Source organism: Lethenteron reissneri, chromosome 10 (genome assembly GCF_015708825.2).
Source record: "Lethenteron reissneri isolate LAM-NWPU_2019-01 chromosome 10, ASM1570882v1, whole genome shotgun sequence".
NCBI lineage: Eukaryota > Metazoa > Chordata > Hyperoartia > Petromyzontiformes > Petromyzontidae > Lethenteron > Lethenteron reissneri.
In genome coordinates this window covers 6,532,168-6,546,071 of record NC_083788.1, presented here as the reverse complement: position 1 = coordinate 6,546,071, position 13,904 = coordinate 6,532,168, and the positions used below count along the sequence as shown (strand labels likewise).

Genomic DNA, 13,904 nt, shown 5'->3' with positions numbered 1-13,904 from the left:
TTGGGGCATGTGCTATTAGCGTGTGGCACCTATGAAGGCCGGCATGACACACGAGGGGGTGGGTGGCCAGCACCACGCCCGCCCGCCTATGGCTCCCGAGTGGCGGTGTTTACCGTACCAGGTACTCATTTGAGGCTGAGGCGACCTAGGGGAGGCCCGGGACCGGTTCAAATATTTGCTGTTATTGGTCGTGAGCGGAAATCAAACTTGGGTCGTTGGGTTCATAATGCAGCGCGCTAACCACTGCGCCACCGCTCACCACGATAACAGACTTCATCCGCCACTAAGTGGCGGTGACGTCACCGAGGCACTTGTGCCACTCACGTTACCTTCTGCAGCGCTGATGTTTATACAACGCAGCAGTTACTCACTACAGAATGAGTCGACCTAGAGGAGGGCTCGAGACCAATTAAGATATTCGTCACTGACGTTGGCCACGAGCGGTTAATCGAACTCGGGTTCCCGTGTTCGTAGCGCAGCGCGCTAAACCCGCTACACTACCGCTCCCTACGCACACAGATACACACATACATGCACACACACGAAACTGTACACACACTCGCGCATTAGGACACACATTCAAAGATGCCCCCCCCCCCACCATTTCACGAAGCTCAGCAACAGTAGCTCAGTGCTCTGACATGGCCATTATGAGCCCCGGAGGCAGGCAGCCTCCTCGAGGTTGACAGTCTTATGAAACACAAGTATAGGTCCTCACCACAGATTTGGGCGTCCTCTGCACTGCCAGAATTTTGTTCCCAACAGAAAACTTGATGGACTTAATCTCCCCTTTGTCCTCAAGTCTGGAGACCACACGAATACACACACACGCGCGCGCAAAGGCAGAGAGCACAATGAAGCAAACAAAGGCTCATTGCTAGCAGCGTGCTTCAGCCGCACCGAACCTCACAATGGCTCCTCCCACCCTCAACCAGTATATATACAAGGACTGTTTTCTTGGAATTTCTCTCACTTGATGCAGCAGTCGTGCTGTGACGGTTAAACCTGAAGATGGAAGCTTGTGTTGCCTCCGAAACGTCGTGCTTTTATTTATTTTATTTTACTTTTATTAATTAATTTTTTTACCTACGTGACTTTACCGAAAAAAACCTAAGAATATGAATCCTTGCAGTCACGAAAGCTTCAAATCTAGAAGCATTATAGACCCTGTTTGGTGAGCATCTATTAAGGCCGGGAATGGCACCACAGCCCACATGCCACACCAGGCAGACCTCATCATTTTAAGGCTGAGCCCAGGACAGGGTTCAGCCACCACCAGGAATTTAACCCAGGTTTCTGAGCTCCGTAGCACGATACACGACCCAATGCACTGCTTGTTCCCAGATACACACACGGTCATAGTCCGTGGGCCAGATCGGAAACAGGTATGACCTAAAATAGAAAAACTTTATTCGAACCCATTAATATATCCTACCAGTTATATATGTGGTAACCCTACTCATTTCAAATGTTCTTTGGTTTTTTCGGTAAAGTCACGTAGGTAAGACAATCAATAAAATAAAATAAAACTAAGTTAAATCACGACGTTTTCGGAGGCAACACAAGCTTCCTTCATCAGGTGTAAGCTTCAAATCTAGAATCATTTCAAATGGTTCACACACAATCCGGCACCTCCGATTAGCATGGCTGGCTACGTACGGTGCGAAATAAGTTCAACATATATACACATACGTTGGTCACGTACACAAATTAGAACAGCTAAAGTTATGCCACCTCCAGTGGCACCGACAAGTGAGAGATCTGGCCTGGGTCCCATGGTCAATCTGTACAGGGCAAGGTGAGTCAACACGCAAAAGATGACACGCAGTGGAGACACGAGGCAGGCGAGGTCTGGTGTGGTTGGGACAGCGTTACCGATGGCCGTAGTCCAGTGTCAAGGGAGGGGTAGTGGCGGTGCACACAATCGCGGAGTGGCTGCGTGCGGAGCTATGGAGGCATGGAGAGGTGCCGTGCACGGCAGATAACCCTTGCGGCGTGGTGTGATACGTGCCAGGGTGATTGACATGGCAAGGTATAGTGTGGTGCACGCTAATTCAATATCGTACACCGCATTGCAGTGCGGATAGTGCAGTACAACGCAATGTGTTCATACAACACGGACTTGCGTCATTGAGTGACTGAGCGGTGCAGTGTTCTGCAGTGCGGTTTTGACTCGATGGGCGCAATGCTACGCGTTGTACGGTTTGAGGCAGCACGGTTCTGTGTAGTGGCACGCTGTGGCGCGGTATGGCTCATCACCGGAAGTTGATGGTAATTTTCTCATCGAGGCCTCGCACCACCACACCAATGGCTCCGCTGGCACGCACGGCGAACACCTGGCACGGCGCACATCACCCACACATCACATGGCACACATCACCCACACATCACATGGCACACATCACCCACACATCACATGGCACCCCACACACGTCACCCACACATCACCCCACACACATAACCCACACATCACATGGCACACATCACCCAGCACCGCACACGTCACCCCACACGTCACCCCACACACATCACCCACACATCACCCACACATCACGTGGCACACATCACCCAGCACCGCACACGTCACCCCACACACATCACCCACACATCACCCACACATCACATGGCACACATCACCCAGCACCGCACACGTCACCCCACACGTCACCCCACACACATCACCCACACATCACCCACACATCACGTGGCACACATCACCCACACATCACCCACACATCACATGGCTCCCCACACACAGCACCCACACATCACCCACACATCACCCACACATCACATGGCACACATCGCCCACAACAACCGCCATTCGCCACTAAGTGGCGGTGACGTCACCACGACGCTTGTGCCAGGCTATGTGCACACACACAGCACACATCACCCACAATACACACATCACCCCGCAAACATCACCCACCACGCCACACCGCACACATAACCCGGCACCGCACACATCCTCCACACCGCACACGTCACCCTGCACCCAATATTTTACATTTATTTTATTACATTTGTTAACCCAGATGAGCCTCACAGAGTCCTATAATTATTTTTTCAAGAGGGTCCTGCCAAGTTTTCGCAGTAAGGGTTGTGGCAATAATTGCTACGTATGCTGGGGGGTGGGGCGATCATTGCTATGTATATTGCAATGGATTAATCTGCGGTCTAATTTTTCTCATTTGGCAAAGTTGTACCATCACGCCGGCACACAATGGGTCACTATTGCCAATGAGGCCACTGGGAAGCAGACGGCGCGTATGCCTCACTGTGAACACTGGGTCAGTGAAAATTGGCCGAAATGTCACCAAGTACAGAAAGTACCCCGATTTACGTCTTCCCCCCTTTTACGGCGTTTCGCAAACACGTCGGCACTTTATTAACACCGCTACTTGATTTGCGTCACCTCAACCCAAACTTGCGTCGCTGACAGCATCGCAGGTCGTCGTTATCCGTCGCCCCCCAGCCTTCACCTCCACCACCTACCCACCCACCACCGACCACCTACCCACCACCACCTACCCACCACCACCTACTACCTACCCACCACCTACCCACCACCTACCCACCACCACCACCTACCCACCACCTACCCACCACCTACCCACCCACCACCTACCCACCCACCACCTATCCACTACCCACCCACCACCACCCACCCACCCATCACCCACCCACCACCACCTACCCACCACCACCTACCCACCACCACCTACCCACCACCCACCCACCACCACCTACCTCACACTGATGATGTTTTTTTACCCTTTTATCTGGCAACAAAACTGACACTTTTTTTTACAAGGAGTCATGTTTGCATAACCACAAGACAACTTAGATTAAGGCCATCAGTCTAACTGTGTACTACAACACACAAACCTGTTTGTTGGCCTCGTCAAAGAAGACGTTGTTGATGGTGGAGATCTCCTCAAAGCGGACCGGGTTGGGCCCCAGCTCCAGGTAGAAGGCCTCCTCCTCTTCCTCCTCCTCCCTCTTCATCTCTTTGGTGGCCTCCATTGACTCCTCCACCCCCTCTCGCAACTGCTGCTGCTTCTGCTGCTGATAGCCACACAGATTTCACAAGGACACGTGGTGGTGATGATGGTGGTGATGGTGGTGGTGATGGTGGTGGTGGTGATGGTGATGATGGTGGTGGTGGTGATGGTGGTGATGGTGGTGGTGATGGTGGTGGTGGTGATGATGGTGGTGGTGGTGATGGTGATGATGGTGGTGGTGATGGTGGTGGTGATGCTGATAGACACAGATTTCACAAGGACACGTGGTGGTGATGATGGTGGTGGTGGTGATGGTGGTGATGGTGGTGGTGATGGTGGTGGTGATGGTGGTGGTGATGATTGGTGGTGGTGATGGTGCTGGTGGTGATGGTGGTGATGATTGGTGGTGGTGATGGTGCTGGTGGTGATGGTGGTGATGGTGGTGGTGATGATGGTGCTGGTGGTGATGGTGGTGGTGATGATGGTGCTGGTGGTGGTGGTGATGGTGGTGGTGATGATGATGATGATGGTGGTGGTGATGCTGATAGACACAGATTTCACAAGGACACGTGGTGGTGATGATGGTGGTGGTGGTGATGGTGGTGGTGATGGTGGTGGTGATGGTGGTGGTGATGATTGGTGGTGGTGATGGTGGTGATGGTGGTGGTGATGATTGGTGGTGGTGATGGTGCTGGTGGTGATGATGGTGCTGGTGGTGGTGGTAATGGTGGTGGTGATGGTGGTGGTGATGATTGGTGGTGGTGATGGTGCTGGTGGTGATGGTGGTGGTGGTGATGGTGGTGGTGATGGTGGTGGTGATGATGATGGTGGTGATGATGATGGTGGTGATGGTGATGGTGGTGGTGATGGTGGTGGTGGTGGTGACGATGATGATGATGATGGTGGTGGTGATGATGATGATGATGGTGGTGGTGGTGGTGATGGTGGTGATGATGGTGCTGGTGGTGATGGTGGTGGTGGTGATGGTGATGGTGGTGGTGATGGTGGTGATGGTGGTGGTGATGGTGATGGTGGTGGTGATGGTGGTGGTGATGGTGGCGGTGGTGGTGATGATGATGGTGGTGGTGGTGGTGATGGTGGTGGTGATGGTGGTGGTGATGGTGGTGATGGTGGTGGTGATGGTGGTGATGGTGGTGGTGATAGCCACACAGATTTCACAAGGACACGTGGTGGTGATGGTGGTGGTGAGACACGTGGTGGTGGTGGTGATGGTGGTGGTGATGGTGGTGATGGTGGTGGTGATGGTGGTGGTGGTGATAGCCACACAGATTTCACAAGGACACGTGGTGATGGTGATGATGTTGATGTTTCATGCTGGTCCTGACGACGACGCTCACGGTGAAACGATGTTGATGATGATGATTATAACGCCGCCGTTAATTATGCCCATGCCGAACTTTTTCAATGGTCGCGCGATGACTGATGATGATGATGTTGTTGATGATGTTGTTGTTGTTGACTTCTACAGCGCTGAGTGCGAATGACTGTGGTGGTGGTGGTGGTTGCGATGCTGCAGCTGCTGCCGAATGACGTCGGCAATGGTAACGATGCCGCTCTTACCGCTGTCGTCGCGACCGGCTGCCGCTGTTGTCGCTGCTGATGTTGTTGTTGCTGTTGTTGCTGCTGCTGTTGTTGTTGTTGTTGCTGCTGTTGTTGTTGTTGCTGTTGTTGATGTTGAGCAGCCACCACGCCGCCACTCCCCCCCCCCGGTAGCAGTTCCGGTCACGTGAGCCAGCGGCACGTGACGTTCCCACGAGGGGGGGCGGGGGCGCGGGGGATGACGTCACCAAAAACACAAAGCTCATTTGAGGCTGAGTCGACCTAGGTGGGTAGGAGCGGTTCAGGGTAATGATCCTCACTCGGCGGTGTTGGTGGCCGTGAGCGGGAATCGAAATCGGCTCCGCCGGGTTTCGTAGCGCACCGCTACACAGCAGAGGAGGGAGAGATGACGTCATCACGACGCGGGTGACGTCATGTCGTGTGTGATGCGCGGTGACGTCATCGCGTCGTTCGTCGGTGCCCTCCTCAGCGGGGTGACGTCACCGCCAGTTGGTACAACGAACAGTGCCACTGCTAATTCATCACCCCAATAATTCACAGTGTAACAAAATAAATATTTTTTTTTTGTTGCTGGGTAGTAAGTGTTATTTTCTAATTGCTTATTCCTCAAAAGTATAGGAAATGGCTATTATTGCCCATAAACTTTGCTTTTGTGACCAGGACAGTGATATTTTTGAAATATACCTATTTTCAATGAGAAAACGTGGTGTGCATTTGTGTAATTTCCTTCACATAAACGTTTGTGGGCAATAATAGCCAATAATAGCCATTTTCTATACTTTTGAGGCATAAACAATTAGAAAATAACACTTACTACCCAGGAACACAAATTGGAGGAAGCCCGTTCAATCAGGAAACATTTTGTATTTTTAAATCCTTTATATTAAGTTCACTTGCTTGCTTGCTTACGACCGTGCAAATCTTTCGGTCGTTTTTTAACCCACTTCCCGTGATCCAATCGAGCTGATATTTTGCACACAGACTCGTTGTGCAAGACAATTAATGTTCATGAAAATTTTTTTCCAAAATTTTACACTGTTTAGGGAAAACAAATTAAATATTTAATTACCAATTGCTTAATGGTGGCAGACAATCATCTGACCCATAGGTGGCAGCCATCTCAAGCCAGAGGACGAGAGGACTCTAGCCGCCACGCATATAAAGGATTTATAGTGATAAACTTTGTTTTTACGGGTTTACTTGTTACGAATTATAATCATCATCGGGTCAGATCTCATCAGTGCATTCGTCAGTAACATTCCACTGGAAACGGTTACCGGTTCGATACCGAAACCATTTATAACGGTTACCGGTTTGTATGTCTACAGTAGACGTGTAATGCCCTTTCTGGGGAAGTTAACAGTGGTTGTTCTATGGATGTACTCGCCTCCGCCATAGGAACGTGGAATGCTCACCACTGGCTTGAGGCTCTACATAAAAGGGCACCGCCTCATGCACATTTTTTCAATAAATTTGTTTTTTTTTATGCGGAATGTATGTGTGAGTACGGTCCTGGCCTTCCCCGAGGTCAACTCAGCCTCAAATTCTAGATGTGAAGCTTTCGTGACTGCAAGGATTCATATTCTTAGGTTTTTTCGGTAGAGTCACGTAGGTAAAACATTAAAATTAATAAAAGTAAAATAAAATAAAAATCACGACGTTTGTGTGTTGCCTCCGAAACGTCGTGATTTTATCAGCCTCAAATGAGTACCTGGGTGCAATGTGTAAAAACATCGCCACTGGGGAGACAAAGGCGGTCGCGCATGGTGCCGTGCCAGACTTCACACATTCCTGCGGAGGGAGCTGGTAGGAACGTCGGGTTCCTCGGTCAATGGCCTGCAGGGTCAACGGCGGCGTGGTGTATTCCGCAAATATGCACGACTGTGAGGGCGGCCACAAGCCGGCGTGAGTAGGTTAAACGTTGCGTTTTATAAGGGCACCACGGGGTGACCAGCCCCTCCCCACCCAGCCCCACCCCTCCCACCTCCCACCCAGCCCCACCCTCCCCACCCAGCCCCTCCCCACCCAGCCCCACCCCTGCCTCCTCCTCTCCACTAAGCCCCTCCCCACCCAGCCCCATCCCTCTCACCCCCATCCTCCCCACCCAGGCCCTCCCCACCCTCCCCACCCAGCCCCTCCCCACCCTCCCCTCCCCACCCAGCCCCACCCTCCCTACCCAGCCCCTCCCTGCACGACGGACGGACGGACACAATCATCCCCTGTGGGCTGGTGTAACCAGGAGGTTCCTACAAGTATTAGCTTGCCGCTAATCGCCAACAGCACTTGCCCAGCAGTCTCTGACGAGCTATAAGGGTGGTTGGGGGGGGGGGTATCTTTGTCTTTGGAGGGAGACATATGGTGAGAAGAGATGGATGAGGTGGTTGGTGTGGGTGGGGAATTGGAGAGAGGGAGGAAGAGAGAGAGGGGGGGGTAGAGAGAGAGGGGGGGGGGTAGAGAGAGGGGGGGGTAGAGAGAGGGGGGTTAGAGAGAGGGGGGGTAGAGAGAGAGGGGGTAGAGAGAGAGGGGGGGTAGAGAGATAGGGGGGGGGGTAGAGAGAGGGGGGGTAGAGAGAGAGGGGGGGGGGGTAGAGAGAGGGGGGTAGAGAGAGAGGGGGGGGTAGAGAGAGGGGGGGTAGAGAGGGGGGTAGAGAGAGAGGGGGGTAGAGAGAGGGGGGGTAGAGAGATAGGGGGGGGGTAGAGAGAGGGGGTAGAGAGGGGGGTAGAGAGTAGAGAGGGGGGGGGGGTGGGAGAGAGAGAGGGGGGTAGAGAGAGAGGGGGGGTAGAGAGAGAGAGGGGGGGTAGAAAGAGAGAGAGGGGGGGTAGAGAGAGAGGGGGGGTAGGGAGATAGGGGGGGGGGTGAGAGAGGGGGGGGTAGAGAGGAGGGGGGGGGTAGAGAGAGGGGGGGGTAGAGAGAGAGGGGGGGTAGAGAGAGAGGGGGGGGTAGAGAGATAGGGGGGGGGGGGGGTGTAGAGAGGGGGGGTAGAGAGAGAGGGGGGTAGAGAGCGAGGGGGGGTGAGAGGAGGGGGGGTTAGAGAGAGGAGAGAGAGAGAGGGGGGGGTAGAAAGAGAGAGAGGGGGTAGAGAGAGAGGGGGGTAGAGAGAGAGAGGGGGGGGTAGAAAGAGAGTGAGGGGGTAGAGAGAGAGGGGGGGTAGAGAGAGAGGGGGGTAAGGAGAGAGGGGGGGTAGAAGAGAGGGGGGGGAGAGTAGAGAGAGGGGGGGTAGAGAGAGGGGGGGGTAGTAGAGAGAGGAGGGGGTAGAGAGAGAGGGGGTAGAGAGAGAGGGGGGGGGGGGGTAGAGAGAGAGGGGGGTAGAGAGAGAGGGGGGGGGGGGTAGAGAGAGAGGGGGGGGTAGAGAGAGAGGGGGTAGAGAGAGGGGGGGTAGAGAGAGGGGGGTAGAGAGAGGGGGGGTAGAGGGGGGGGGGGTAGAGAGAGATAGGGGGGGGTAGAGAGAGAGGGGGGTAGAGAGAGAGGGGGGGTAGAGAGAGAGGGGGGTAGAGAGGGGGGGGGGTAGAGAGAGGGGGGGGGGGTAGGAGAGAGGGGGGGTAGAGAGAGGGGGGGGGGAGAGAGAGAGGGGGGGTAGAGAGAGGGGGGGGGGGGTAGAAAGAGGGGGGGGGGAGAGAGGGGGGGGGTAGAGAGAGAGGGGGGGGTAGGGGGAGTAGAGAGAGAGGGGGGGGTAGAGAGAGAGGGGGGTGGTAGAGAGAGAGGGGGAGTAGAGAGAGAGGGGGGGGTAGAGAGAGAGGGGGGGTAGAGAGAGGGGGGGGGGTAGAGAGAGAGGGAATGGGTAAGGAGAGCAGAGCGTGAAATCTATTGTGAAATATTTCATTAAAAAAGGGTGGTGGGGGGGGGCGGGTTTACATAAAGCAAAGCATTAAAACAAAACTAAATGATGAACGAAGCAAAGTGCCGACTACACCGAGCATCTTTTTGTTTCCTCTGCTCGTAAAAAAAAATCGAAGAGAGGGAGGAAGGGAAGCGAGTGTTCGAGGCATCACGTCAATGGTTGGAAATAGCACGCACGCTCATACACACACACGCGCGCACTGCTCCAGACGTCTACACGTGGAGACACTCACACGCACACACGTGCACGCAAACATCCCACGTGGAAGCCTTTAACAGAATGTTGGGTTGAGTGTTGTTAGCGAGGATGGGTGGGGTGGGGTGGGTATGGACATAACCTTTTTGTTCGTCCATCAAAGTTGATGATGACCATTGCACGTTTGTCATTTTGTTGGGATTTGATGAGTGCGCAGATGGCTGAAGAGGCCAATCCGAGCCCGGAGTTCTCTGTGGCACACTGGACAGCAGGTCAGGGAGGATGTAGAGCTCTGAGGTGCAGCCACACGTCCTTCCTTGGTAGATTTGCGCTGCTGCCTCTTCAAGATGGCACAGGAGCGTCTCCTACTCTCACAGAGGACTGCACCGTCCTGTACTTTTCTTCTCCAGACAGGTCGGTCCTGTGCTAGGGATTCCCAGCTTTTCAGGTCGAAGCCAAAGCTCTTCAAGGAAGCTTTTAGGGTGTCCTTGTAGCGCTTTTTGGGGCCACCTTGTGCTCGCTTGCCATTCTTCAGCTCGCCAAAGAAGACTTGTTTTTGGAAGTCTCGCGTAGGGCATTCTGGACAGAACCACGTGGTGGCATGTATTAGAATCTTTATTTACCCTGGAGGAATCCGATGAACTCTAAAGCTTTCGTCCACAGATGTCCTGTTGGGGCGGGTCAGAACATGACAACAGCCAACAATAGAACAACACGATAGGAGTGTGAATTATTAAAAATGTAAACAAATCACTGAACACCATCATCATCATTCATCATCACATTCATCGAAGTGCACAGGTCTGTCATCGTCGTCATTGTCATTGTCATCGTCGTCGTTGTCATTACTGGAGTCAAGTCTCAAGATATTACTGTCATTGGTGAGTGTAGAACACCATAATACGTATCGTATGAGAGAGAGAGAGTGAATGTATAATATTAAGGTTTTATAATTAAATAGATTCAAGTAAAATATTTATAAACTATAAATATACATATGTTAAACATTCTGGTACCCACACACACATATACGGAAATTCCTAGGGGGCCAATCCTACTTCGCGGATTTTCATCTATCACGAGGGGTTCCGGTCCCCATTAACCGCGATAAACGAGGGATCACTGTATACAGTACACATAGAACTAAACAATTTTGTGTCTTACCAGGTAAGGCCAACTGAGCTATTAGATTATTTTTCGAGAAGCGACCTGACCGCAAATGATAGCTCAACGAAGTGGCTTATTCATCAGACCTCCTTTGCCAGTACCCAAAATATAATAATAGGGGGGTTTCCCACGTTTTTTTGGCAAAAAACTGACACCTTTTTACAAGGATTCATGTCTGTATTAACCACAATACTTGCAGTCAAAATGCAAACAAAAAACATACTCTGATAATATATGCATTGTCCTTTTAATTCTTTATTCTTTGGTTATTTCGGTAAAGTCACGTATAAAGATAAAATCATAAATTAAATACTAGCATACGACGTTTCGATTGCAACACAAGCAATCATCATCAGGTATAAATTAAATAGAAACACAAATCTAGTATACTTGGAAATGTAATGTAATACAACAGAGAGTCGGAAAACATAACAGTCAACACCCTATCTGGTTGATTACGTTCTTCCTGAGAATGCTACATTTCTATTATTACTGGCAAAGGAGGTCTAATGATGTAGATGCTCACCCCGAGCCCTCATTACTTTTATAGTGCATCATTGTCTTTGAGCTGTACGCCTTTTGGCATCCTCTGGTCGAGCACCAATTGGGTCGAGGCTCAAAAGAAAGCCATCCCTTGCTGTGGACCAATCAGTTTCAAGGACAATGCATATATTATAATTGGTATTTTACCCTTCTATCTGGCAACAAAACTGACACCTTTTTACAAGGAGTCATGTTTGCATAGACCGCAATACCTGCAGTCATAATACAAACAAAAGACACAACTCTGATAATGTGCACTGTCCTTGAAGTTGATTGGTCCACACCCGAGACAGCTTTCCTTAGAGCCTAGTCTCACATGGGTTGGACCAGATGACGCCAAAAGGCGCGTTGTTGCCAGATAGAAGGGTAAAAAAAACAATTATCATATTTATACTGGCAAATGAGGTTCCCATAATGCATATATTATCAAAGTGTGTTTTTTGTTGTTTGCATTTTGACTGCAGGTATTGTGGTTAATGCAGTTACATGAATCCTTGTAAAAAAGGTTTCAGTTTTGTTGCCAGAAAAACGGGGAAAAGCCCCTATTATTATGAAGTGGCTTATCTCGTGGACATTTATAGCAGCAAAATAATCGAGACGCGTGTTTCTAGACGTGGAGGGTGAAACCTCGAGAGGAAAACCTGCTATCGGTGGAATAAAGTCGATGAACGTGAAAGCACCGGGCAGGGTTGTAGATCGAGAGGCAGCCCGAGAAAACGACGAGGTGATTCCAAATGGTGAACGAAGAGGTGAAGGAGTGTGACGTGGACGTTGAAATATGATGGCCCAGGGCAGATGTGAGTGTGGAGAGAAAGAGAATGCCAAGGGAGGCAGAGCCCAATGAGCACGGTTGGCTACGTACGATGCGACATAAATTCAACGCACACACACACACACGGGGAATAAGAAGAAGAAGAAGACACAGGGAGGTGGCAAGGCAATTGAGAAGTGTGGAGTGAATGTGGCAATCGTGGCCCAGGGTAGGAATTAGTGAGGTGGGAGAGAATCAAGGAGGACAGATCCCCCGCCCTCGCCACCACCGCACGAGCGGACCGCACGCCGCAGAGGAACAAGATGACGAAAGCGATTCTTTGAGATCTTTTAATTCGTCATTTTGATCTGTGCGGGGCGTTTTAATTACAAGTTCGCACCTTGCTTCCGCAGATCGTTAATGACTGGCCGGACACGCTCAGGTGGTCGTTAGAGCTGGCGGTCACCCGCAGCAGCCAAGCCCATGCACACAGTTGCGGTCTGTTCACCGCAAATGACGATGCACAGAGTTATATAACCCCCTCCACGCTCCTCGCTAAGAGAACACATTCCTCCTGCGGAGGGAGCTGGTAGGAACGTTGGGTTGCTCGGTCAATGGCCAGGGTCAACGGCGGCGTGGTGTATTCCGCAAATATGCCCGACTGTGAGGGCGGGCACAAGCCGGCGTGAGTAGGTTAAACGTTGAGTTTTATAAGGGCACCACGGGGTGACCAGCCCCTCCCCACCCAGCCCCACCCCTCCCACCCCCCACCCAGCCCCCCCGTCCCCACCCAGCCCCTCCCCACACTCCCCTCCCAACCTAGCCCCTCTCCACCCTCCCCACCCAGCACACCCCACCCTCACCTTTCCTCCCAGCCCGACCCCTCTCATTTTTGGATGCACGATGGACGGACACAATAATCCCCTGTGGGCTGGTGGAACCAGGTGGTTCCTACCAGTATTAATATTGATGTGTTGTTACTATTTATTATTGCATTTGTTTACTCTACCCATACAATCCTCGCTGAGTTGCATCTCTCTTTTTTTAGGAGGGGTTCTGCCAGGTTTTCACAGGACGGTTGCTACTATGTGTTTTCCAATTGAGTCGCTTCTGAAAAATAAGCTAATAGCTCAGTGGGCTTTACCTGTTCAGGTAAACAATAGTAGTAGGTTTTTACCCTTTAAACTGGTACAAAACTGACACCTTTATACAAGGCATCATGTTTGCAATAACCGCAACACAAGCAGTCAAAATGCAAACAAAAATAAACAACTCTGTTAATGGTAATGATATGCACTGTCCTTGAAGTTGATTGTCCACACCCGAGACAGCTTTCTTAGAGCCTAGTCTCCATTGGTGTTGGACCAGATGACACCCAAAAGGCGTACAACTCAAAAACACCAATGGAGACTAGGCTCTAAGGAAAGCTGTCTCGGGTGTGGACCAATCAACTTCAAGGACAGTGCATATCATTACCATTATCAGAGTTGTTTATTTTTGTTTGCATTTTGACTGCTTGTGTTGCGGTTATTGCAAACATGATGCCTTGTATAAAGGTGTCAGTTTTGTACCAGTTTAAAGGATAAAACCCTACTATATTTTGCCACTGGTAAAGGAGGTCTCAGGTAAACAATAATTTAGTTTAATTAGCATATATTTTAAGTGATGCGCTTACCTTTCCTATTCTTTGCACTCCTATTGTTTTTTAATCATTTGTTCTCGTAACGTTTTGACCTGCCTCTACTGAAAAGTGCTTTACAGCTCATCGGATTTCCTGCAGTATTAAAACTCTTATTCTGTACAGCCTGTCAGCGTCAATACA

At 51.0% G+C, this 13,904-nt stretch overlaps 1 protein-coding gene across 4 annotated transcripts in view; it reads right to left on the bottom strand.

The window, feature by feature from the left end:
- Positions 1-5,793, bottom strand: part of RMC1 (regulator of MON1-CCZ1) — a 29,449-nt gene extending 23,656 nt beyond the window's left edge. The window contains exons 1-4 of one of the 4 annotated variants that reach the window (XM_061549275.1): positions 5,589-5,793; positions 3,892-4,068; positions 2,260-2,336; positions 719-803 (exon numbers count right to left, since the gene is read on the bottom strand). In XM_061549275.1, the coding sequence (XP_061405259.1) occupies positions 719-803; positions 2,260-2,336; positions 3,892-4,029 (300 nt within the window). In that variant the 5' untranslated portion in view covers positions 4,030-4,068; positions 5,589-5,793. Of the gene's footprint in view, positions 1-718; positions 804-2,259; positions 2,337-3,891; positions 4,072-5,588 lie in introns of all 4 variants that reach the window. The other 3 variants (XM_061549273.1, XM_061549274.1, XM_061549272.1) reach the window with 3 other exon arrangements.
- Positions 5,794-13,904: the final 8,111 nt, after the last annotated feature.